Below are 27862 nucleotides of genomic sequence, written 5' to 3'. Positions count from 1 at the left end.
ACCAATTTCACTTGTTCCGAACGAGTTTCAAAGCTCTTCAGCTGGGAGTTCAGAATCAGTTCAAGTCTTATGGAACACACAATGAGATACTGTGCATGAGCAGGCAGTTCAGAATTCATTCTGAGTTGTGCTGGAAAAAACCTTAAGATATATACAGATCGTATGCAGAGATTAAAGGAAGGCAGAAAATAGAAAAGATTGCAATGAAAGACCTGCCCTTGTGCAGAAAACTATGAGTGAATATTATTAAAAGTTAAGTTTATAACTGAAGAACTACAGTCTGAGAGAGCTATCGGTTCAATGTCCACTTGAATGAAACCTCTTAGTAAATTTGTAATAATATTATCGAGGCAAAAATTTCCTTTTGTACGAGCAAAATTAGCTCAACAGCACTATAGGAAAAAAAAAAAAAAAAAAAGTTTTATTGCTATCAGGAGCGTGATAAAATGAAAAAAAAAGTAATAATTTTAGAGGTAGGCAATATTACAGCAAGAACAAGAGTTCTTTCTTCATAAAACTTAACATATATTGAATATTATCTCTAATAAAAATAGTTACACCACAACAATGACTAGATCTACAAAATGCAGGTATATTCACTTAATACTCAAGTGAATTAAAGAGAGCACCAATGTTCAGATATATAAACTGCAGAAATTTTTCTTTCATTTAAGATATTCTCAATTTCATTCATATTATTATTTAAGGATTGAACATTAAGACCAGAAGTAGTTAAACACTCACGAGCAAAATCACACTCTTCATCTAGCTGTTGTTTTTGTCATGTGCATGAAAAAAAAGTCTTAACATAGGCGTCCTTGGGCCACAAGTTCAGCTCAAATGCTGTATTCAAATTACCTTCAAAAATCTAAACCTGGAATGAGGAGTATGATACAGAATGTTTAAAATCTAATTTTTCGCAAGACACTTCGGAAAACAAGGCTTAAGAAAATAAATTATATCCTCGGTTTTTGTAGCAGGATGAAATCTATAAACAAGCAAAGACACTAATTTAGGAACACCTTTAATTTTGACACTGCCTTCTGCATTAATTTTGCTTTCAATAATATGTTGCTATTTCGTTCTTTTGTGTCTAACAACATCTTTGATTTGGTAACCCATCCATGTAAAAAATCTCTTTCTCATTCATGTCTTAATTCAATAGTTAGAGATAGAGAATTGAGACTGAACAGGTCCTTAGGCCTAAACCTAGAATAAGTTTTTAGCAAATATTTTGTCAATCTTTGGCACATAAAAAATATTTTTTTTTTCTACTTTTTTAGCAACTAAAATTCTGGTCCCTAGTCAAGATTCGAGCAAATCTACACAAAACTTGAACCTGTGTCAATAACAACTTAGCTAACTATAAAATTTGAAGTCATGAATAATAATTATTTAAAATTTGGACATCATTTCTTAAAAAAGATTTATTTAGACTAAACAGCTAACTTCTCACAATTGAATTCTGTGCAAAAATAAAAATAATTAAGATCGAAGGACCAGTTACTCCAAAATGAGAACGGGAGAGACTGGAAAGCATTTCTTTGGGATGAAAGGACAAATAAAAGCACCGCTTATCTAACGTTATTGGAAAAATTAATGCTTAAGTTACTTACCCATTCAATAACAACAGGTGTCTTTTCCTCGACATATGTATGTATGTTTTCATACATGCTAATTAATTGGTGTCCAACTATCAAACAAAGATCCCACATTAAATCCAGATATGGTTTAGCATGTTCACCAACTATCTTGTAATACTGTGGAATGTTTGCCTCAGCCCAGCTAAAAGGAAAGATTAAAATCAGCATTAACTTTTATGCACGCAAATAAAGTAATAACATCAAAGAATAGCATTGTCCTATAATTACTAGTGTTGTGGGATTTAATCGAATAATCGAGTCGATTAAAATTAATTGGTTGTAGTTGATGTTAATTATTATTTTGTTGATACAAACGCATACTAAAAATTCCGACAATATTTCTCTCTCGGAAATTGCTTACTTAAAAAAGCACAAGAGTACTGTTATTTTCTAATTGTAAACCAGGTAGACTAGGAAAAATCTTTGCACAAACACTTCAGAAAGAGATGGAAATATAAGGACAGTGACCTACTCTACCTCTATTGAAAGTTGAAAGACAATGTGAAACCCTTATTAAGATTTATGGTTTTCCAAGAAAACTTCTACCTTGTTGTCAATTCATCTTCCCAGCAAATGAAATACATACTTTTCTGGGATTCGTCCCCCTCATCCCTTTTAAAATAGCCATGTCTACACTGTGCGCAAGTGAGAGCATAACTACCTTCTCTTTTTAAAATATGGTAATTCAATTACAATAGGGGCCAGTCTTCTGTTTCGACCACTGTAGTTTTGCAGTTGCAGTTTCTGTACTGACTTTGTATATGAAGATTGTGTGTTTAGCTTGATAAAGAAAAAAAAATCAATTTTCTGTGGTTTGTGAAAAGTGTAAACTCCATTATGTCATATGAGAATTTGAGAGGTAAACTCGGTGAAACGTTTGGATTTAAATTGAATGATCGTGGAGAAGTGTATGACAGAAAAAAAGTTTTTCCATGTTTAGTGATGTTGAAAACATTGTTACTAAACGTAGAGCGGCACTTAATTCGGAGTATGTGAATCCACTCACACGTTTAAAATCATGGATGAAGCAGTATTAACTTGGTCAGTCTTCATACTTTTTGTTATTTATGTTTGTCTCAAAAATTCCCAGAGATATCGACACAATAAACTATAAGCCTCACAATAAATATGTTAGTAAGTAATTAACAGTTGTTTTGTAATATAATGATATAATATGTATACAGATATACAACATTAATTTAATACTTAAGCTTATCACCAAACACAAGTTGAATTTAACAATAATTGTGTATTACGGTATATTAAAACATTTTTTCAACTCGATCAAATACAAATAGTTAATCGATTAAATAATATTTTGATCAATCAACAGCACTAGCAATTACTCCAATATAATTCTGAACACTTTGCTGTTTCAACTTACAGGGGTGTCAATTTTGTAGGATTTAAGAATTTCACTGTGTTCAAGTTCAATTGATGTGAGCTTTCTGGGCATTCACACCATGTCATAGATGTAGGCACACACAATGTTTCAGAATTACTGACACCATCAACAAGGAAGATTAAGGTGTGATATAGGCCTACTTGTTTTCCCAATGAATTCTCGACTCTCAACAAGAAAATTATGAAGGTTTACCACGACATCTTTTTAAAGCTCAATGGTACCTGTTTTTCAATGCCAATCACTTTCAAATAATTGTTTGAGCCATATATTATTATTGATGTTTATCTTACTTACTTACTGGCTTTTAAAGAACCTGAAGGTTCATTTCCGCCCTCACATAAGCCCACCATAGGTCCCTATCCTGAGCAAGATCAATCCAGTCTTTATCATCATATCCCACCTCCCTCAAATCCATTTTAATATTATCTTCCCATCTATGTCTCGGCCTCCCCAAAGGTCTTTTTCCTTCCGGCCTCCCAACTAACACTCTATATGCATTTCTGGATTCATACATCTCAAACGTCTGGATTTAATGTTCCTAATTATATCAGGTGAAGAATACAATGCGTGCAATTCTGTGTTGTGTAACTTTCTCCATTCTCCTGTAACTTCATCCCTTTTAGCCCCAAATATTTTCCTAAGCACCTTATTCTCAAACACCCTTAACCTATGTTTTTTCTCTCAAAGTGAGAGTCCAAGTTTCACAACCATAAAGAATCGGTAATATAACTGTTTTATAAATCCTAACTTTCAGATTTTTGACAGCAGACGTATGATAAAAGCTTCTCAACCGAATAATAACAAGCATTTCCCATATTTATTCCGTGTTTAATTTCCTCCCGAGTATCATTTATATTTGTTACTGTTGCTCCCAGGTATTCGAATTTTTCCACCTCTTCAAAGGATGAATTTCCAATTTTTATATTTCCATTTCGTACAATATTCTCGTCACGAGACATAATCATATACTTTGTCTTTTCGGGATTTACTTCCAAACCTATCTCTTTACTTGCTTCAAGTAAAATTCCCGTGTTTTCCCTAATTGTTTGTGGATTTTCTCCCAATATATTCACGTCATCTGCATAGACAAGCAGCTGATGTAACCCGTTAAATTCCAAACCCTCTCTGTTATCCTGGACTACGATTAACAACACTAGTAGCCAGTGGTGATTACTACTAACAGGCCACTCTCTCTCTGTGTGAAATCCCCCCCCTCTTCACCCACAGATCCATATATGTGTACCAACTCTCTCACCCTTTCATACTCCATTCGACATATAGCCCTGAAGAAGAACAGTTCTTGGAGACAAATCCAACAGATAGGTTTCCCTTTTGCTGTCTTCCTTGATGAAGTCATTACAAAGCTCTAAAACAATGAATGCCTCTATATTTGTAACATAGTGAAATTATTAAAAAATATCTTGTATCATTTTCATTTATGTTTCAATCATTTTTGTTTTAAATATTCCATCTTGAATCTTGCGTACACTACTTTTAACACTTAAATATAAATGATTGATTGATTGGCAAACTTATTCGTGTTAAATTACATAAGCAACTGTAGCTTACAGCTGTTTTGGTGATTCTTCACACCATCCTCAGAGCCTACTAGAGCTCGGCGTCATCTCGAACTTCGCTGCCTGTTGTGGGGGTGCATTTGCTTGTTGAAAAGTGGAGTCAAATAGTGTGTGTGTTCGGAATTTGATTGGGGTGTGTTTTAGTGTGTGTGTGTATATTTCATATTGTTCTAGTGTGTTGAGTTTTTGGTTTTTGGGATGTATGTGTAGGATTTCCATGTCTGTATTTATGTTATTGTATGTGTGGTTAAGCATTAGTTATGTGTTTGGCACATGTGGATGTATTGTGTCCTCTGGTTATTGCTTTAATGTGTTCTTTGTAGCATGTTTGGAATGATCTGCCTGTCAGTCCAATGTAGAACTTGTCGCAACTATTACATGCCTGTGTGGTTGTATTTATTTGTTTGTGTTGTTTGTGTGTTGAGATGTCTTTGTAGAGTGTTTTCTGTTCTGTATGCTATGTTGTATTTCTGCTTTCTGAATGAAGATGCGATCTTATGTGTGCTTTTGTTTTCATATGTTAGTGTGATGTATTTCTTGTGTTCTTGTCATTATGTTGTGTTTTGCGTGTTTTTGTGTTTAAGTTTTTGTTTTGTCTTTCTTATGATATTGTCTATTATGTTTGGATTGTAACCGTTTTCTTGTGCTATGTATTTGATTGTGTTCACTTCTTCATTGTAGTGTTGTTGGCTCATGGGTATGTTGAGTAATCTGTATACCATTGTCCTGAATACAGCATGTTTGTGTTGTATGGGGTGGTTAGATGTGTTGTGTATGTGTCTGGTGGTGGTGGTTGGTTTTCTGTATATTTTGAAGGTGTGTTTGTTGTCAATTTTTGTTATGGTGATGTCTAGGAAATTTATGGAGTTGTTGTTTTCAAGTTCCAGTGTGTATTGAAGTTTTGGGTGTATTTTGTTTATGTATTTGTCGTTTGTTTCCTTTGTATACTATGAGTATGTCGTCTACATATCTGTGCCAATATATTATGTTGTCTGCATATTTGTTGTGGTCATTGTTGAGTATGTATGTTTGTTCTATGTTGTGTAAAAATATCTCAGCTAATATGCTAGAAATGGGTAATCCCATGGGCAATTCTTCTGTTTGGATGTAGTATATTTTGTTGTTGTAAGTGAAATATTTTTGCTTTGTGATGAATAAAAACACTAAAAGCAAAACAACAACACAACTTCACCTTCATCAAAGCAGACAAAGGCAATTGCACTGGAATACTACACAAACAAGATTTAAACAACAAAATAGAAACTTACTTTAAACAAAACAACATCACAGAACTCGAAAAAGACCCCACCACACAATACCAAACCACAATAAAAAACACAATCAACAAAAGCAAACACGTAATACCACGCAATATGAAACAACTCAAACCCATCAAACCAGCAGCACCCAAACTCAATGCACTACCCAAAATACACAAAGAAAACATACCAATCAGACCACTAATCAACTACAAACAAGCACCAGCACACAAACTAGCCACACACATGGACAAAATCAGCAGAAACAACATAAAATTCGAAAAAACAGACAACAATAAAAACACTATAGACCTAGTCAACAAAACAAAACAACAACACATCCCAGACAGCGCAACACTAGCACCTTTCAATATCACTAACTTGTACACTAACATACCGATACAAAACACATTACAGATACTAAAACAAATGCTTATAAACAATAACACACCACAAGAACACATTGAAGAAATCATCCAAATCACAGACATCATCACAAAGCAAAACTATTTCACTTACAACAACAAATACTACACCCAAACAGAAGGATTGCCCATGGGATCACCCATTTCTAGCATACTAGCTAAGATATTTTTTACACAACATAGAACAAACATACATACTCAACAATGAACACAACAAATATGCAGACAACATAATATACTGGCACAGATACGTAGACGACATACTCATACTATACAAAGGAAACAAACGACAAATACACAAACTACACGAATACATAAACAAAATACACCCAAAATTTCAATACACACTGGAACTTGAAAACAACAACTCCATAAATTTCCTAGACATCACCATAACAAAAATTGACAACAAACACACCTTGAAAATATACAGAAAACCTACCACCACCACCAGACACACACAACACATCTAACCACCCCATACAACACAAACATGCTGTATTCAGGACAATGGTATACAGATTACTCAACATACCCATGAGCCAACAACACTACAATGAAGAAGTGAACACAATCAAATACATAGCACAAGAAAACGGTTACAATCCAAACATAATAGACAATATCATAAGAAAGACAAAACAAAAACTTAAACACAAAAACACGCAAAACACAACATAATGACAAGAACACAAGAAATACATCACACTAACATATGAAAACACAAGCACACATAAGATCGCATCTTCATTCAGAAAGCAGAAATACAACATAGCATACAGAACAGAAAACACTCTACAAAGACATCTCAACACACAAACAACACAAACAAATAAATACAACCACACAGGCCTATACAAACTCACATGTAATAGTTGCGACAAGTTTTAAATTGGACTGACAGGCAGATCATTCCAAACACGCTACAAAGAACACATTAAAGCAATAACCAGAGGACACAATACATCCACATGCGCTGAACACATAATGCTAACCACACATACAATAACATAAATACAGACATGGAAATCCTACACATACATCCCAAAAACCAAAAACTCAACACACTAGAACAATATGAAATATACACACACACACTAAAACACACCCCAATCAAATTCTCAACACACAGATCAATTTCAGAACACACACACTTTTCAACACACAAACGCACTCCCACAACAGGCAGTGAAGTTCGAGATGACGCAGAGATCTAGTAGGCTCTGAGGATGGTGTGAAGAAGCACCAAAACAGCTGTAAGCCACAGTTGCTTATGTAATTTAACACGAATAAGTTTGCCAATCAACCAATCATTTAAATATATGATTAATATCATATTACATTCTTTTATTATCTAATCCCCAAATTTAATAAACGATTTTATACTTACCGATAAGATTTGTTTGAATAAAATTTAATCCTTGTCCATGCATGTTCACCATATTGGAGAGCACCAATGTCATTAAGAAAATTTCCTGTGCTTGATGCTGGAAAAGAAATAACTGTAAGCAAGTAATTTGCAGGAGAAATACTTAACTAACATTAAATATTTATAATATTTTGAATTATCTTCATACTAAGTGCAAATCTTAAGTGAGTCAAGTTAGTCAACAGTTTAGACAGTGACGTTTCAGAGAGAAAATCTAATTAATCCAGTTCACCATAATCATCGTCATCATCATGACCACCACCACCACTGTAATTAAAGTAAAAATATGAAATAATATAACTTCTTTTTTTGGTCAGTTTTAAATATGATACCCAGATGGTAAAAAGTAATGGACATTCAAGTAAAAACTCGTATCAATAATAAATTAATAATATACTTATTTTAACACTATAGTAAAATGTTTAATTAAAGCTATGAGTACAATCCAGAAAGACCTGTAATCACCATTTACATAGGATAATTATTTACATTAAAATAATAATATACAGTAGAATCGAGTTAATCTATTTGTAGCAATATACGACTAATATAATTTCTCTACATTTTGAGAAAGCAGACTGTATTGTCTGTCATTATTTTATATGATGAGAAGCTCCGTTTCACATCACATAACGTAATGGATGCATATTTGTAGTTCCTAGACCAGTTATTGTCAGAGAATTTCGAACTGGCAGATCAAGGTCACGTACAAACAACGCACGAGTTATTGAACTGAAGCAATGGTAATCCCGGCTGTCCCAGCCGATTTTAGTTGAGGAGAATGGACCAGGAATGGGATAAGCACACGCCACAAATGCAGTCCATTACTTTATCTTGATCTGCCAGTTTGAAATGCGCTTAGTATAGTTTAATAATTTGGAATAATGTTTGTCTTACGTTCAAGAACTTCATTCACTTCAGCGAGTACCTTGTAAGACTCATTTTTGTCCAACACAGACTCACATTTTTCTGACACAATTCTGGGAACTTCTACAACAATCTTCCTAATCTTCGACTTTTGAACTACTGACATAAAGGTAAAATTGTTAGCTTCTAACTTCTCAAATGTCTTTGGTATTATGTCAAAATGAGATTGGATCCAAGGTCAGACATACTGTTACTTCACAGTAGTGGACGAAACGAAAGTTACTAAAGACTCTCTTTTCTATTGTGATCAGTGATAATTGAGTCAGTCTCTGCAAAGTTTGTGTTACATAAATAAGTATGAAGCCTCACTAGTCTCATCATTGTCATCATCAGCACTACAGCACAAGGCTTCCTTCACGAGCTTCTTCCAGGATTCCCTATCCCTGAAAACCATCTTTTAACTCCGATTCTACTCAGATCTTCCACCAGTCCATCCAATCATCTCAGCCTTGGTCATTCTCTTGGTCTTCTTCTCTCTAGTTTGCATTCCAATATCCTTCTTGATAGTTCAGTTTCTCTCATTCTTTTCACATGTCCAGCCCACCTCAATCTTGACACTTTAATAGCTCTTATAATATCAGGTGATTTGTATAGTTCATATAATTCATGATTATATCTCATTCGCCATTCTCCATGTTCTATCTAGATGCACTAGTCTAGCACGTAATTTTATCAGATTTGAAGTTAAATATTTTTGCAGATCTAGAATATTCTGTTTAATAAATTTTGATGAAGAATGAATACCTGTAAGTTTTGTCTGCAAAAGGAAAGGGCATTTCTTGGACTCTGCTAAAAATATGATTTACCAAATTCTAGAACTCAAACTATAAGTTGGTGATTTCAGATAACCAGGTGGTCAACTTTCGAACTAGTTTTCTATATGAAGATTTCCAGTCATCAACAAGTAACGAGAGAGTGTGAATGCACGTGAGTGGAGCTCTGAAAGACAGCAGTAAGCAGTGTGGTGCAGGCAACACCCTACAAATAAATGATATGTACGAAGATGCAGTGCTGAAAACTAAAAAATGGAGCTGAACACAGGACCCAAGAATGAGAAGGAATTGCTGAAAGAATTAATTAGAAAAGAAATGGAGATATTCAGGCCAACAATAAACGTGCATGAGTCATAAGGCTTATGAAGGCCACAAAAGTTACATGAGGACAGTCAAACAATAGCTAAGTTAAAAGATAACATTGAAACAAACAAGAAAAAAAACTGAAGAACTTCTTCATGAAAATAACCAAATGAAGAATAATATCATCTTACTCCTCTGCAGTCATACTGTCTGACTCTAAGTCAGCAATCCAGGCAGTAACCAATTTCAACAGAAAAGCTCAAACATCTTCAAAAATCATTCATCACAGATTACAAAAATTTGCTTACACAGCTTCACCATTTACAAAAGAAAATCGATTTTCAATGGATCCCATCTCAGTGTGGAATGAAAGGTAATGAGAGGGCAGATGAGCTTGCCAAGAAGGGACCTATGATACTTCAAAGTGCAACATGAGAAATACCTTATCATATGGCAAGAAACATCATGTACCAAAAAAATTATTGATGAACACAAACAGAAACATGAAGATAGAATTCGGGACAGAACATGGACAGCCAAGCTCACAGATATTCCTGACTGGCCAAGAAGTAACAACAGAGTTTCAGAGTTCAGAATGACAACAGGTCGTGACTGCTTGGCAAAGCATCTCCACTGAATAGGCATCTACAGCCCTCTCTGCTTTCTTTTAGACAAATGATGTAAATCAAGTCTTTGCTGCATTAAATAATTAAACAATATTTTGACGAATACAGAGGAAAAAAAGAGTCTAATAATTGATTAAAAGATCTGGGACATGAATGTGGAGTAATGGTTAGTCTGTCCAAACGTGAAACGAGGAGACCTGGGTTCAAATCCTGGTTGGGACAAGTTACCTGGTTGAGGTTTCTTCCCTAGGTCCCCCCCCCCCAACCATCCAAAGCAGAATTGCTGGGTAACTTCCAGAGTTTAATCTCGGACTCATTTCACCTTCATCTATCATCTGCAATAGTTTCAGATTGACCAGGAAATCCAACAGACATAGTGCCATAATTCACCTACAGATATCTGTTGGGGGAGCTCCTAGGGAGGCATAGGGGCTTTCACAATGGACCAGAACAGACCAGGGAGCTGCCAGAGCTGTGTAGCTCCCTAAGACAGATGGTAGCATAGTGAATCACAATATCTATGGTGCTGCGATCTTCAAGTCAATATAGGATGCAGCAGGACGTATTACGTGATTTGCCAACATGTCATTGTTGTGAGGAGGCTGCAGAATATCAATAAGGAGAATCGACCAGACCTAGATGCTGTAGCTGAATTGATAAGATGGCACCAAGCAGTGATCACATACTCAGGAATGCTGTCCTAAGGACTTAAACAACCATCCCAAAATGAGATCAGCACAATAAGCCTTAGATTATGGTGCAAGTCCTCGGACCAACCTCAGAAAGGGGGGTGTGGGAGAATGGAGTGGAAACTTATGAGTCAGTTGTACAATGTATGTTGGGAACCTTTCAATTTAGACGTGGGTAAAGGACACATTGAAAAGCATACAGACTATGAAAAGAAACAAATTGCCAACTTTAGTAAGATTTATAAGCATGAAAACAAAATTAACTATGAGTAAGCGGATAAACCCACAAGTAAAAAAGAACAAAAATTGAATTGGAACATGATTTTAATTATGGAATAAGAAGCAGGACAAGATTATTGCTTCCATTCTAGAAGACAGGAAGAAATAAAGTCATTTTGTCACAATACGAGACCTGTTCAAAAAGTTCCGGAACTTTATTAAAAATCTATCTCTAGGATTACCTGTAATTTATTGTCCATGGTCTCCCTCAAAGTATTCTCCTTCCCGGTTGATACATAGTTCCAACGCCGTTTCCACTTTTGGAAACTGTCCTGGAATATTTTTTTCTCGATGCCGTGTAGCACTCTCTGCGAATTCCTTTTTAGCTCATCTATAATTTCAAATCGTCGTTCTTTCAACGCGGTTTTCAACTTGAGAAATAAAAAAAGAGTCCGCTGGGGCCAGACCAGGTGAGTACGGAGCATGAGGCAACACAATCATTTCGTTTTTGGCGCAAAAGTCGCGAACCAACAGCGATGCATGTGCTGGCGCATTGTTGTGATGCAAGAACCACGAATTTTGTCTCCACATTTCAGGCCGTTTCCTTCTCACATTTTCTCTGAGACGTCGTAGAACATTTCAATAGTATCATCGATTAACAGTTTGTCCCTGTGGCACAAATTCATGATGAATTACTCATTCAATGTCAAGAAAAACTGTTAGCATGACTTTGACATTTGATCTGACCTGACGAGCTTTTTTGTTCTTGGAGAACATTTCCCAACCCACTGTGATGACTGAACCTTAGTCTCAACATCATAACCATAGACCCATGTCTCATCACCAGTTACAATTCTCTTAAGAAACATTTCGTCCTCATTGGAGTGATTCAAAAGCTCTTCACAGATCAAGATACGATAATCCTTCTGCTCAAGTCATGTAGCATGGGATGAACTTGGCTGCAACACAATGCATTCCAATCTTCCGTGTCAGGGTTTCATGACATGATCCAATCGAATGTTGCACTCTTCTGCAATTTCTCGAACAATCAAATCTTCGATTGGCATGTACAATTTCGTTAACTTGCGTGACTTTTGCATCATCGGTAGACGCTGAAGGACGACCTGAAAGAGACTCTTCATCAACTGACATCAGACCACTTTTAAACCACATAAACCATGCATGGCACCGAGTACGGATTAAACACTCATCATCATAGGCTTGCTGGAGCATTTGGTGTATCTCAGTAAAGATTTTATCGAGTTTGACGCAAAATTTAATGCAGATGTGTTGCTCCTGTAACTCGATCATCTCTAAATTCGTAAAATACGCGATGCACTGTTCTACTCAAAACATCCAACAATGACTAATAGGATTAAATGAATGCAACTTGAAGCAGTTTCAAATCAAAGTACCCACGACATTTCGCGCCAATCCGGAACTTTCTGAACAGGTCTCTTATATAAGGATAAGCTGAAAGTTAATAGAAAGATTTTGACCTGAAAAAACATTTACACAGTAACTGAAAATTCATCTATTAAACAATCAAACACCCCACTGTCATTAAATGCAAAATATAATTTGTCTATTCATAATAAATTGTATCTCCTTTCCCTCCCATTAACTTTACTGTTTACATGTAATTCGCAGGCTTAATATAGTTCACTACTGAATCCTATAATTTATTTCTTAGTGCAGCTTATTTTTAGTTTAAATGTATTACTTGAATCTTTATATGCCATTACTGTATTGTATTTATTTTAGTTTATATATTTCATTTATGAAACACCAAATGGAAATGAAAGAAAAGCTGCAAGCCTTTGTTAGAGCCTTACAACCACCAAACGAAATGTTCCCAAAAATGGGTTTTTATATGCAAGTTGTTCATGTTGATCACCCTACCATCCCTAAAAGTCTGTAACAAGGTCACGGTTACATCCTTTATTACAAAATCATAGGCGTGAACAGTAGCATTTTAGTCACTATATACTACATAGCACCATACTTTTTAAATTACACAGCATAATAGAAATAATTTTTTTTTCCACAAATATAACACATATTACTCACATCGGAATGATCCATGTTTGCTAATATCATATGACAGGAGACCAGCAATTGCTAACAACAAAAGGAAACTTCCAAGTTTCCAAGGGAATGTTCTTGATACAGTCATTTTCTTAAGAAGTTCCTGTAACAAAAATATTTTTTTTATATTAATCGAATTCATAGTTTAAAAAATTCAATTCGAAAGGAATTTGTAATTATGTCAATACAATAAACAATATGCCATGATCATGCATAGCCTGTATGAACAAAACAAATAATACATAATTATCTGAACCATTACTATGAATTATTCAAGAAATAAATGTATTGTTTTACAATTTTTTCTTAATGATAACATAAAAATATTGAAAATACAGTAAAAACTGCATTAAATGAGAGTATTTTCTGGTCTCGTCACTTTATACCTGAAAAAAAAAACATGTTAAATTCCCTGGATTAAATGGAAACTGTCTCACATAAAAACGGAAATCAAATCAAGTCTTTATATGGAAAATTTCAATGTTCCGAAGTGTATCATTTAGAAAAAATTAGGTATCCTATACATAGTACAGAATTTTAGTTTGAGCATATATTTAAACTTATGAATAGTTTCAGTTATTCATGATCAGTTGGTCTCAGTGTTAAGACATCCCCTGTTACCACAAATAAACCATGTATTCAAGCATAGCTCATCTCAATTGATACATTTTATGGTCAATTACCACCTACAAGTTCAAGCTGTACTCTTTCATTATTCTAAGAAGAGTTGAAAGGTGAAGCCAAATACATTTCCTTTCTTCTTTGTAAATTTTTTTCCTTGTTGTCTTGCTTACTGAATTTTGTAATGTAATTGCCTCCTGATTGTTACATATCTGTGTTCTTCCCAGTTCCTGTTTTAATGATTGACCAGTCACCTTTGGACTTCAGATTTTAATGCTACAACACTACCCGCAGTATTCATCCATGACTACCTGTATTGAAATTAAATTGTTTGCTCCTTCCAGAATTTTTACTCGGTAAGGGCTCCTCTTCGTCTGGCAGTTGTTATTATGTTTTCAAAGATTAAAATTGTGCTTGAACTTAACACGAGAGTAAAAGTGATTCATGCAAGTGAACGAGATAAATTATCTGTTAAAAAGATCATGAAGATATTCAATGGTGGTAAAACTCAAGTGTATGAGATTCTAAACTCAAGTGTATGAGATTCTAAAGAAGATATCGGACATTTTGCAGATGTGGGAAAAGATGTGCTAATGGAAAAATGAAAAGAGAACTTAAGAAAACTGCAAATAAAGACATTAATAAAGTAATGTGGGAGTGATTTGTCAGTGTCAGAGTGGGAAAAATCACTGTGTGTCGGATCTTATTGTACAGGAATATGCTATAAAGATATGCTTCGTATCATTTCTCAGACTAAGTGTTTGTGGAAAGTCAGGTAACCAAAAAATATAAATGGTGTGCAGGAAACCCTGCTTGACTAATGGAAAAAAAAAGTGTAATTCTTTCTGTTCAGTGTAATGTCTGCATGTGTTCAATTATAATGTAACTAAATACCGGTAAGTAAGATTTTTATGTCATCTGAATTACATGCATGTCCCTGGTTTAATTTTTATAGTACACCTCCACTAAACAGAAAACTTATGTTAGCAGACAATTTTCCCGGTTTCTTGTGATTCCATTAAGGGCAGGTTTTATTGTATACTTCAATATGATTAACATATTAAATGTGAAAATTACCACAAAAATTAAATGGCACTTTTTAAATTCCAACGTTGTTGAAAGATACAGGATTGCAAATGTAACTTATATTAAGTTCAGAATCAAACTAATATATTTTTAAGGCAAGACAACTAGAACTTTGTGTTAGCAGGAAAAGTTGCTCCGAACTCTACATATCATAGTCAATTATTAGGTACTACAACAAGTCATGTGGCAAACTCATTTAGACTGCAAATTTGTGTCATATGTAGAAAAAATAGCTGCAGAGAAAAAGCATGCCTTTAATTAAAATGTTATTCTAGGAGACATTGTTATTTCTGAACACTTTAATTACCAAGTAACTCATCAGCAATCACATAAGCACATTTTATATCCCGGTAGGCCTAATATAATTAAGTTTCTAAAAACTTTTCATTTTGTTCAAAAATGTGATAAATTAAATTTCAAACAATTATATTTTAACAAAGTTGCTTCATATAAGATAAAGTGTAAACAAATGCAAATTTCTTTCATTCAGTAAGGCGAAATCTGTACCCAAATTTTTCAACATATCTCTCTTAAAGGCCCTAAGTCGGTATCAGAATTTGTCATTTGAGTGACAATCAGAAGCAGACTACACTGTTCAGTACTTATCTTTGGGGAGTTGTTATAGTTTTAAAATGGCGAATATTGTAAAAGGATAATGAACTTATACTAACACAATAATTAGCTTCCTCAAAACATTTCTTAAGAAATTAAACAATTTTTTTTCAGATTTTTCTGGAGCTCTGAAGAAAAGGTAAGCCTACTTTAACAATAATCCATATATACATAGTAGACTACATAGATATCACAAGTCCTAATACAATGTTCATTCCTCATAAATTAAACAGTCTTGTATCAATGATCCCTGTGTACTTTACTTTAAATCACAGGTAACAGTAGTATTTTATTTAATAACACTCAACTGCAGAGGTTATCCAGTGTCAATTTTCAATGTGGATGAGAATTGTCAACGAATCTTACTTGAACAAGCGAATCTCAAATCCAACAGCTAGAATGATCACTGCTAAACCATCAATGACGATTTGAAATCACAAATATGGGAAATAAATCATCAGAGTCTGTGCAGTATGAAATTACAGCTATGACTCCTGAATGCTAGCCACAAAGTAACTACATAATAATGAATTAGTCAGCAGTAAACATGAAAACCACATGCACACAAATACATGTATGAGTTTACATTCCATTCAAACGAAAGGAATATGTGTTAATTAATTAAATCACCACCACATTTCCAACATTTTGATAGGGCCTTTTTTCTTCTACCACATGGTTTATGTACACAAAATTTGTCTCACTAATCTGAATTTAGTTCAGTATTTCAATATTTTCAATAGTAATTAAATATCTTCATTTTTCACAAACGGCTGTAATTAAGGTGGTCCCTGGAATATCAACTCAATGTATGTTACATCATTTTTCCATTTCCAGCATATGTTGAATCCTCAATAACATATCTCCCTCCTGACAAAATATTTTCCTCCAACACACACAGCCCTTCTAGGAACATTTGAAGGTCGTTCTGTGCAATGTTTTTATATCAAATCTAAAATGTATGCTCTCTATCTCAAATTCAAGATTTTGTAGTTAAGTTCTTGTTCCAGAGAATGACTCAAATGCTTTATTTTGCATATGAAGCAGGACGACGAGTTAAGGGAGTTTAAGAAATTTATATCACTATAATGGTCTATAATTATTCTACAAAATGTCACTAACTGCATATTACGTTATACATGTTTCACACTGTATGTCTGTCTGTCTGTCTCTCTCCCTCCCTCTCCCCTCCTCTCTTGTGACTTCACTAATTGTCCATCTACAAAAGTGAGATTATTCAAGTTTCGACTTATTAATACATCGTGTCGCAATTTGTCTAGTGGAAATTATAGTATTTTATTTAGAGCTCCTATTATTCTGCAACTGAAATTAACAAATCTGATAAAACCAACATAAACTTAAAGAAAATCATGCACCACAGTCAACACTCAGTCAGTATTAATGAAGCAACTATTCTAAATAAAGCTCTCAATTTAACCACATTAACTTACTTATGCAGTAAAATCCTGACACCTGGATCATTATTCTGTAAGAAGAAACTCCCAATCTGTTTTGTATATAATTCATTCTTCATTGATAGTCTTGAAATATAATAAATCAAATGGCGATATAACTTTCACGTAAAAAAATAAATAAAAGAAACAATACATTACATTATATGAAACTCATGTGAAAATAGTTCTAAGTAGAAGATTATCAATTGACTATTCCAGGGTAAATTGGTATAATTCTGTCATATAACAGGAAACAATAATTTCAATTAGGCTGGTCTATGGCCGTCTGCGTACTTCCAACAAACCATATTCCTTCGAACTGCTTTCGAATATAGTAGGGCTTTGTCTAATTGTAAGTTATTTTTTCATTCAATTACCAAATTTATGTGGACACCTCGAGGTCAAACTTCCATAATACAGTATATGTTTAAGGGGGAAAAAAAAAAAACACGTCCGAACTAAAAAAAACCAGTGTTCAGAGGTATCTTTTTTTTTTTAGGTGGTTATTTAACAATGCTGTATCAACTATTAGGTTATTTAGCGTCGATGAGATTGGTGATAGCGAGACGGTATTTGGTGAGATGAGGTCGAGGATTCGCCATAGATTACCTAGAATTCACCTTACAGCTGGGGAAAACCTCCGAAAAAATCCAACCAGGTAATCACCCCAAGTGGAGATTGAACCAGTGCCCGAGCGCAACTTCAGACTGACACATAAGCACTTTAACCAACTGAGCTACTCCAGTGGCTTTCAGAAGTATCATCAGATTATTCATTATACAGGGTTTTTCAAAAGTAAAGCATAATGTGTTTTATAATTAGATGGAAGGTTTTTAAGAAAAATGCTCAGACATGTCGAATCTCATTTTTAAATGGATTTATTTTGTAAATGTGAATCTTTTCCACAGTCATTGTTGCATGAGCTATGACATCATCGAATAAATTTTTAAATTAGGAATATATAACTTTTTTAACATTTTCTGAAAGAGGGTGTTTGAAATTGTACATTTTGGAAAATCTCATTTAATTGACGATGTATCTCCACACAATAAGAAAGAAAGGTAATACAATTTCACTAACTTTCATACAAACACGTGCATGTGGCAATTAATTTTACTAACAAGAAGTTATAAAGTGTCAGTTTGCACCTGTACTCCTTAAATTAAAAGAAGTTCATAATAACTAACAATACTTTGTCACTTTCATTTTAGGATGTTTTGAACATGGATAACATTAACTATCAGAAATAGTTTTAAGGCTGAAATCAGAATTAACATTATGTCGCAGTAAACAATAAATAATTAACTTCATTTAATTGATTGTTCAAAATGTCCTCCATTGACTTTCAGCTTTTTCGAGAGCGGATTCAATGATGAAAGCTTCTCAACTGAATAACAATAGGCATTTGCCATATATATATATTCTGTGTTTAATTTCCTCTCGAGTGTCATTTATATTTGTTACTGTTTTTCCAAAGTACTTGAATTTTTCCACCTTTTCAAAGGGTAAATTTCCAATTTTTATATTTCCATTTTGTACTATGTTCTGGTCATGAGACATATCATATACTTTGTTTTTTCGGGGTTTCTTTCCAAACCTACCTCCTTATTTGCTTCAAGTCGAATTCGTTTGTGGATTTTCTCCTAAAATATTCACGTCATCTGCATAAACAAGCAACTAATGTAACCCATTCAATTCCAAACCCTCTGCTGTATGTTGCAATATGCTTGGCAAAAGGCAGGTTGTGATACTGACATTCTAATATCATTTGAAAATGTAATTAGTATGACTTTTGATACTGGACTGCTTGAATGCGAAGTGATGTTGAATGTGAAAAATTGGCTTTTAAGATGTACATATTGTTCAGTTCCATTTTTCTTTGATCACTTTACTGAAATCCCACACCTGCACTTTGAAAACTGAATAGCTGTTCAACACTACCAGGTCAGTAGAAAAAAAATTTGTTGTTCAGGTATCGTAATTATTTTAAGCAGAGTTTTGTGACAATGTACATGGGAAACGTAGCAATATAGTCACAACATTGACATATGTATATTTTTGGTCCAACAATATTGATATTTTGATTGCTTCTTTGTGTTATCAAAGTTCTTCTCCTAGACCTTGAATAGGTGATCATTCTAATGTCTCTAGTGGTAAGTCATGCAATTTTGCATGAAAATGACTCATAACACTGTTTTTGTAATGGGCGATTTATATTATAAGCATGACTTTGTACAGTTCTCAGGACTGAGGTAAAGTACAGCCCTTAGAAGTAAAATGGCAGCTTGGGACAATTAAGAAAATATAAACTTATTCCGTTCATTTTAATAAATATATTTCCAGAATAAATATAGTGAAAAGGGTAATCAAAAGTAATATGGACATCAACATTTTAAAATCTCAAGTTCCCGATGAATATTATACAATTTCTGCATTTAAAAAAAAACTAGAAATGTATATCTCATACACATAATATCTTTTGGTCCAACAATATTGATATTTTGATTGCTTCTTTGTGTTATCAAAGTTCTTCTCCTAGACCTTAAATAGGTGATCATTCTAATGTCTCTTGTGGCAAGTCATGCAATTTTGCATGAAAATGAATCATACCACTGTTTTTGTGATGGGCGATTTATATTATAAGCATGACTTTGTGCAGTTCTCAGCGTTGAGGTAAAGTACAGCCCTTAGAAGTAAAATGGCAGCTTGGGACAATTAAGAAAATATAAACTTATTCCGTTCATTTTAATAAATATATTTCCAGAATAAATGTAGTGGAAAGGGCAATCAAAAGTAATATGGACATCAACATTTTAAAATCTCAAGTTCTCGATGAATATTATACAATTTCTGCATTTTAAAAAAGACTAGAAATGTATATCTCATACATATGACATCTTTTAGTACACCCTTATTTGCCACAACTTCTTTGAATGGATTCTACCAGAATTTTTTTTTTATATGTTCAGGACTATTTTTGCAATTCTTTCCTTAAGTCTTCTTCAACAGAAAGCTAGTGTCTTCAAATTTACTTTTCTAATTTAATAAAATATTTACAATTACAACTAGTTGGGGGTTTTCATTATTTTTGGGCAGTCGCAAATGCACCATTCCTTTGAACGTTTCAGGTAAAATATGAAATTGTCTTGACTCTTTAACTTTCAATACTGACTGTATACGATAAAATGAAATTTTCAAACATCTGCAATACATATCCGCACCATACACTACCACTATCACAACAGTTCGAGATTTTTCCAGAAGCTTTCTCCAGTTTATTAACCCTTCAATAATCGCGTACTTTTGCGTAATATATTCAATCATGTGGGGGACAGCTGTCACCCAAGTTATATTCTTGCTTTAGAGAATGAATTTGAACGTTCTTTTCGATATGAATGGTTACTATGGAATATATATAGTTTATTTATAAATAAATATAAACATAGTTTTGAAACAGAATTAATTTATAATAGATAATTATTTATGTATCAATTTCAAATACTTTCTACATTTACCTATAAAATTAATATTTGAAACGCATTTATAACCCTTGCTTAGTTGTGAAAATCTTTCTATACAATCCTGAATAGCTTGTGTCCTATTTTCCTTTGATTATCCTTCAAAAGTCTTTTTTACAAGCAGTTTACACAAATATTCCTCAAATGGTCAGTACATGTCTGTTTTGAACATTTCACACACCATTTCTAGTCGTTTTGTCTCAAGACCTACCAAACTGGTAACAACAGTCCCTGGATCCATTGCTTTGTTCTGGAGCTGGCATAGCGGATTCTTGAATATTAACAGTAATACCTGAGAATGACTTCTAATCTCTGAAGCAATCTGATAAACGTAGATCTACAATCCTTCGAAGTTCAATAGAACAAATTATCTCTAGATATAGTATATAACTGACAAACGTGATAATAAATACTTGCAGAAACTGTAATGTAAAAAGTCGCGTGGTTGACAATTACTGTCACCCAAAAGAATAAAACCTTAACTACGTAAGTTACACAAGCAACTTCAAGACAGAAACTAAAAAATCACCCTTCCTAGGAAATATAATGAAAAGAAACACGCTGGTTGACAGGTGTCACCCATGCAAGTACTGAAGGGTTAACACACAATTACGTCCATTTTATCCATAAAAATCTACAAACAAAACCTCGGACTCCAGAATCCTTTTGTTCTCAAAATTCCATTCCAGCTGAGTGATTTTTTCTCCTGACACAGGGCTTCCTTTTAACAACTCCTGTTTGCTTTACTACCCTTCAGACAGTTTCATCACTAACATTTTTATGTAATTAATCGTTCTATTTCTGTGTCCAATTCTATTGCACTTAGTTTAGCATTTTCAGATATTTCTCTTATAATCCATTTTTTATCCCTCACTCTCAATATTGATTTGGAACTATCTTACTTTAACAATAATTCTGTTTTCTTTTATACACCTTCTATAATGTGCTTGCCTGATTTCTCTCAATCATTTCGGCTATTTTCATATCTGATTTTACCTCCTTGAAAATACTGATCACTAAGGACTGGATTTTTAGGTTTTTAAGAAGTCCATTTTAGGTAATTCAAATAGGTTTTTTTATTTTTTTTTTTTTAGGTTTTTTGTCCAAATTGTGAAAGGAGTCACAAAAACTGTCTGATTGTTAAAAATGTAAGGTTACAGTCAATTTTAAATAAACACTTAAATAAGGTAAAATGTACCACAAAATTAATCTTTTTAAGTTTTATTAATATTTACAAATTCGCAATTTTTGTTCCATTCCCTTTATTATGTGTGGTTCAAATAAATTTAATTGAATAATTTATTTTGAAAAGGGGTTAAGTCACTAAATGAGCAAAACTGAGTTATATAGTTTACTGTGATATACGGTACATCCCTAAATACAGCTTTTTGTATGAAAAGGACTTAAGTCTTTGCACGTCCTATCATTTTATCATTGAGTATAACTGTATGCTTATGTTGAAATAGAGTTAAGTCATTGACTTATATCCCTTTGAAAATAAAAACAAATTGGAACTACAGCTATGCCTCCAGAAATATGTGAACAAGTTGCTCAGCATACAGAATCATTTGGGGTTAATGTAGTACATTATTCAAATGGCCAATCAAACACCTGAATACTAAACTAAATGTAAAAATCATGCATACACTTTTCAAACAAAAGTATCCAAAATCAAAAGTGTCATATTAGTTCTATTATAACTATTTTAAAGCAAACTATTTCTAGAGATTTGGTAGGTCACAGGTAGAAGCCTGCAGTAAGTGTGAAAAGTTGAAATCAAAACTGAACAGTGACTCCTTAAATGAAACTGCGAAGAAAGCAGCAGCTGCTGAACTGATGGTGCACACTCGAAAATACAAGAAGTTTTATAGTAATCTTAGTGAGATTAAGAAGAAATGCCAGAATGAAAATGTAATGAGATTATCAATAGATTATGCGAAACATCCTATTATTTCAAATACCAGTACAGGAAGTATTCTACTATACAAATTACAAACCGTTGCTTACGAGATTATACAAGCTGGTGCACAGTACGATCGAGAGAGGGTCTCTGAGTGTCATGATAATTTCTGCTGCTAGGTTCACCTCGCCATCCTATTAAATGATGAATAGTTCCATTACTAAGCATTGTGTATCGTGAAAATTCTTTGATTAATTTTGCATTACTGATCGAGTACGAAGATTATAAACATAACGAGCATATTACAGTCTTATTTGAGATTTATTGATGACTTGTTAAATATCAATATGCATATTTTCAGCGTCATTTAATAGAATTTACAATTTTGTTTCTCGAAAGTCTGAATTTGTTGAATTAAAAATTTTGCTTCCAAACTACATTGTTCATATGGTTAATTTACTTTGGCAAGTTGATTGTTTTCAGTTCCGTGTTTTTCCTTCAGATTTTGTTCCCTCTAATTTGTTATAATTGCTGAAAGTGAACTACTGGATTCTGCTACTTACAAACATCATCATCATCATCATCATCATCATCATCATCATCAAAATCAAACTAATATAGTTCTTAGCTTGTCTTGCCTTAAGACAAGCGTTATTTGAGGAAAAGAGTATGATTTACCATCATCATTTATAGTAGCGAAATATTCCACCACAATGGTTAATTATTACTGCTGAATATTAACACATATACAATTTGCATTATTTAGGATACAACATATGCAGCAATGTGATTTTAATGTTGAGCATGCCGAGTTTAGTGTAACATACTCCCTTCATCCTCCAAGCCAAATCAAATATTATTACATTAAGAGTAATACATAATAATTACTACAATTATTCGTTGTGATAAAGTATAGTTATCACTGCATGGTGTACCGAAAAATTTTACTTTATGTTTTCATTAAATTGACATGTCATTAGTGACGACAGAAAACAGCTCAGGGGAGCGAGATTCAGACATTACTAAAAATGAAATGGGGATCAGGGAGAGCAGATGCGCATGTGCCTATGGGCAGCAAATCCTAAAAAATATTGTCCCTGAGATTCCTGAGATATTTGTTTATGTTTTGGGAAATGGTCAAATTCGAAAACCATTTCTAACCACACATATTGTAGTCTAACTTCCTAATTAATTTAATTCTAACTCCTAATTTAAAAACTGTTACACACACTAAAATATCATAGCATTTGCTATTACTACCCACTACAGGATTAATCTTGCATAGGATAGGGACTGATGATGGAGGGCTTATGTGAGGGCAGCAATGAACATGCGGGTTCCTTGAAAGCCATTTGTAAGTACAGCTGGCGCAAAAGATCTGAAAGCCTGGCTGACGTCACTGGGGAGAAGCGGGGGGGAGGGGGCAGAGTGCAAACAATAACAAATACGCTCAAACATCTAACTGAAAACATTGACCTCTTATCTCGAGCTGCTAGTCGGAGTCTTCAGCTCTGCTATCCCTTCCATCTCATCTCATAGCTGAAGTCACCGTCATTGTCGTCATCATCGCTGATACCACCGAGATTTATGATAATTGGGTCTATGATGTCATCAAACAGTACTTCCCGGTCCATATAATCTTGTTCTATTTTTTTTTTTTACATTTTCACAAAGAGGACGCCAATCGAGTTCAGCCATTGTTAAATTTCTGCTCACATAGTTCTCTTACTGAATCTAACTTACAATTTATGTTTCTGGAGGCAACTCATCCCTTCACTATCGACACTCTCCTACGCACTACACTTTCATCACACGCGTCTAGTTCTAAGACACTACTTCTCTTCTTATCCGGCGTTTCGAAACACGTACCATTACCACTATCTATTTTCTTCGCTTCTGCCACAATTTTTTGGGCACTACTACGAGACACGTCTATAGCCACTGTCATTTGCTTTTGAACTTTATGTAGTGGAATGTCTGTCCCTTGAGAAGCTTTCTTATACGTAAACACGAGTACATTGTTCATAGCCTCTTTAGTTTGACTATGAAACTTCTTTCCTTTTAATTTTGAAATAATGGAGCCATTTTCGTAACAATAGGTCTACTTGCAACTTATAAACACTTAAACTAAACAATTGAAATGTTATATATACATACACAATTTAATACAATACCAATACCATATATACACGCACTTTAACTCTATATACACACAATTAAAAATACTACAACTGAATACTTCCGTAATGTAATACAAGCGCATATTATAGTGAGCAAGTGACTGACTGACAAAGAAATGTTCTACAAGTGGAATATACGCCTGACAAGAAACCGTCATCTACCATTTAAATATCAATGGTCTCGAAGCTTTCAGATCTTTCGCGCGAGGTTTAACAGGTTAATCAACAGGCCTATTAGATATTTATTTCACAGCTGCAAGGTGTGCAAAAAAAATCGCGCATTTGTACTAATCATGTATTGTGACTGCTGTTTGCTTTAGTAAAAATCATAACACTTCAACATCAATATACTTTTAAAAAAGAAAGGGATAAGTTACGCCCACTTACAAATGATTAAATTATGAAGTCAGGGAAATGGAAGATAATACAGTACCTTAATTCATTGGAATAATAATAATAATAATAATAATAATAATAATAATAATAATAAATGAATATGTGAAAAAGGTAGACTACAGTGTTCATGTAAAATATATTAAGTTTCTTTATTTCAAAAAAGGTACGGTGTATGAATTGAACAACAGAAAGGTAGTACCTTAGTTTATAATATGTAGTATCTTTTAATATCAAGAATGGCAGCCTTTTATTGTAATATAATTGAGACGTAGAAGTTTGGAAATTACATCTATTATCCGTAAAATATTGTACGAAGCATTTAATAAGCAATGGTGAGTGCTTTAAATGTCCCAAATGCCAATGTCATTTCAGTGTTCTGCTATGAATATTTAAGATAGAACAGTGCTCCGAGCGGCAGAAACTGGCATTACGAGGGAACCACTTCAGACCCGTATTTCAAGCACTATGTGCCAGCTTGTATAATCTCGTAAGCAACAATACAAACTATGGGCTTTTGTTTTTGGAATTCATGATCTGAAAACTAGAAATGCAAATCTTTATTTGTGGGCGAATGGACCCAAATGAAGTGTGTTCTTTGTTGAATGAATATATGAAAACCATGTTCCAGAAAATGTGAGGGAACTCCATATATTTTCAGAGGGCTGTGCTGCGCAAAACCGCAATCACACACTTGTGTGTTTCTTGTTGGCATTGACTTTGTTGAAGAGATTTGACAAAATACGTCATTATCTTCCAATAAGTAGTCACTCTTTTCTGCCAAGTGACCGAGATTTCGGTGTGATAAAGTAAAAGTTACTTCGAAAAATATATAAAAAAATTACGTTGTCAGGATAGAATTTACAGTCCTGAACAATGTAATGAACATGGTGCTGGTGCCAGTTCACTCTACAAATTTACTTCAACTTTGCACACTTCTAATTTTTCTATAGACTACAAAAGGTGGTGACCTAAGTTCCAAAAAAACATAGGCTACTCTCTCTACAGATTCAGATGGAAAAGGAGTTCCTAAAGAAATGAAAGTCTCATTTAAAATCTCCATCTATTATCTACATGTTTCAGTGTGACAGCTCAGCACCAGGTGTTGTAAAAACGTGGGATTTCATTGATGGATTTACAGTGAATATCTTCAGATTCACCTCCTTAGCAGGAAGAGTACCTACAATGCCCAGTGAGAAATTCTACAATGATGAACATCCGGCCCAGTGGCCTTCAATGTAAAGAAGATTGACGATATTAGGAATCTACTACAGTTGTTCCCGATGAACACATGGCATTCTATAGAGACATTATTGAGTGGAAAACAAAAAATGAATGGTCACCTAAATGCAAGCAATCTGCATAAATTAGGAAAATTTCTGTTCAGAGTTAAAATTAGATGGGAAGAGAAAGTCAAAGCTCTAACGGAGATGGAATTATAAATGTTGAGTAGTTACACGATATGAAACTACGAAGAGTAGTCAATGAAGTAATAGAATAATTCTTAAGAGAGTAGTGGCCAGTTTTTCCAAGTAATGTTTAATTTGGCTTAACAAATGTTAAATTAACAGCTGGTTTATTTTTAATGTTTTGTTAAGATGATTTCCATTTTTCCAACACAATTTTGTTTAAAATAACCAACACTTAACTTTAACTGTCGTTAATACTATTCTAACTACTCAACAGCAGTTGGTAATGATTTTGCATATGTAAGACAACTTCTTATTGGCTGATATTATTATTATTTAAATTGTGTACTGTATAAAATCGTAACCTGTTACAGTAGCCATGATTCATACAGTACAGAGAGTTGATAAATGAAAGTTGCATTGACTGCTATTGAATAATAATAATTATTATAAGTATGCTTATATTTTATAATGCTAAATATGAATTTCTGTTTAGAAAAATCTCAGCCTTATGACCACTAGGTGACAATAATTACACGAATGTGTGTGTAGTCAACTGTACACAAAACCCCGAAGAGAATTCCGTATCATATAAAATTCTCTAATTCAGGTCCATGTATAAATTATATGTAATTTCGTCCTAAAGAAGCAATTGCTGCTGAAACATTTTATTATTTACTCACTGCGTATTTGAAGCACTATTGACATCGGCTATAGTTGAAGAGCCAGTAACATAGAATCTAGAGTTAATAGTAGCTGGTGAATTGGAACAAGTGGCCTATTTCTGTTTGTAGGATATTCAAATCTGACTTCAATTTCTTGCCACGTTGAGATCGCACATTTCCTCAATATTAAATGGGTAATAGCTAAGCATCGAAATAAGTGTCAGTATGATAATCAGTTGACTTATAAAGATTATCTTCCCTATATTAATATTCCAAAATATCTTTTAAATTATATATTACCAGTCTTATGGCCGGTTTCACAAAGCTTCATTAAGGTTTTAATGATTCATTAATGTATTTACTGGTTCATTAAATCATTTTTATATCTCACCAAGCATCTTTAGCCTCACGAACCAGTAAAACTATCATTAAATTTAGTGATAGAAATTTCCGTCTTTAAATTTTTAATTATTCATTAGTTGCAATATAAAATGGCGGAATGTTTCGACGCAGAATTGTTATATCTGGAACTGCTCAAAAATTAAGAGTCAAATGGAGATAATGTTAACCATTTAAAAACCGATCATTTTGAAAATTTGAATGACACAAAAATTCACAAAAGATACCGCGTCACGAAGATCGTGGTACCGGTACTCAAAAT

The 27862-nt window shown here is 33.7% G+C and overlaps 1 protein-coding gene across 1 annotated transcript in view; it reads right to left on the bottom strand.

The window, feature by feature from the left end:
• Positions 1–27862, bottom strand: part of Tmem214 (Transmembrane protein 214) — a 166053-nt gene that overhangs the window by 23494 nt on the left and 114697 nt on the right. Inside the window, exons 9-11 of the mRNA XM_069831090.1 lie at positions 13346–13466; positions 7700–7796; positions 1617–1785 (exon numbers count right to left, since the gene is read on the bottom strand). Of these exons, the coding sequence (XP_069687191.1) occupies positions 1617–1785; positions 7700–7796; positions 13346–13466 (387 nt within the window). The remainder of the gene's footprint in view (positions 1–1616; positions 1786–7699; positions 7797–13345; positions 13467–27862) is intronic.

This window comes from Periplaneta americana, chromosome 7 (assembly GCF_040183065.1).
Source record: "Periplaneta americana isolate PAMFEO1 chromosome 7, P.americana_PAMFEO1_priV1, whole genome shotgun sequence".
In the NCBI taxonomy this organism is placed as follows: Eukaryota; Metazoa; Arthropoda; class Insecta; order Blattodea; family Blattidae; genus Periplaneta; species Periplaneta americana.
Note: the sequence above shows the minus strand (reverse complement) of the source record. Positions and strands in the feature narration are given on the sequence as shown.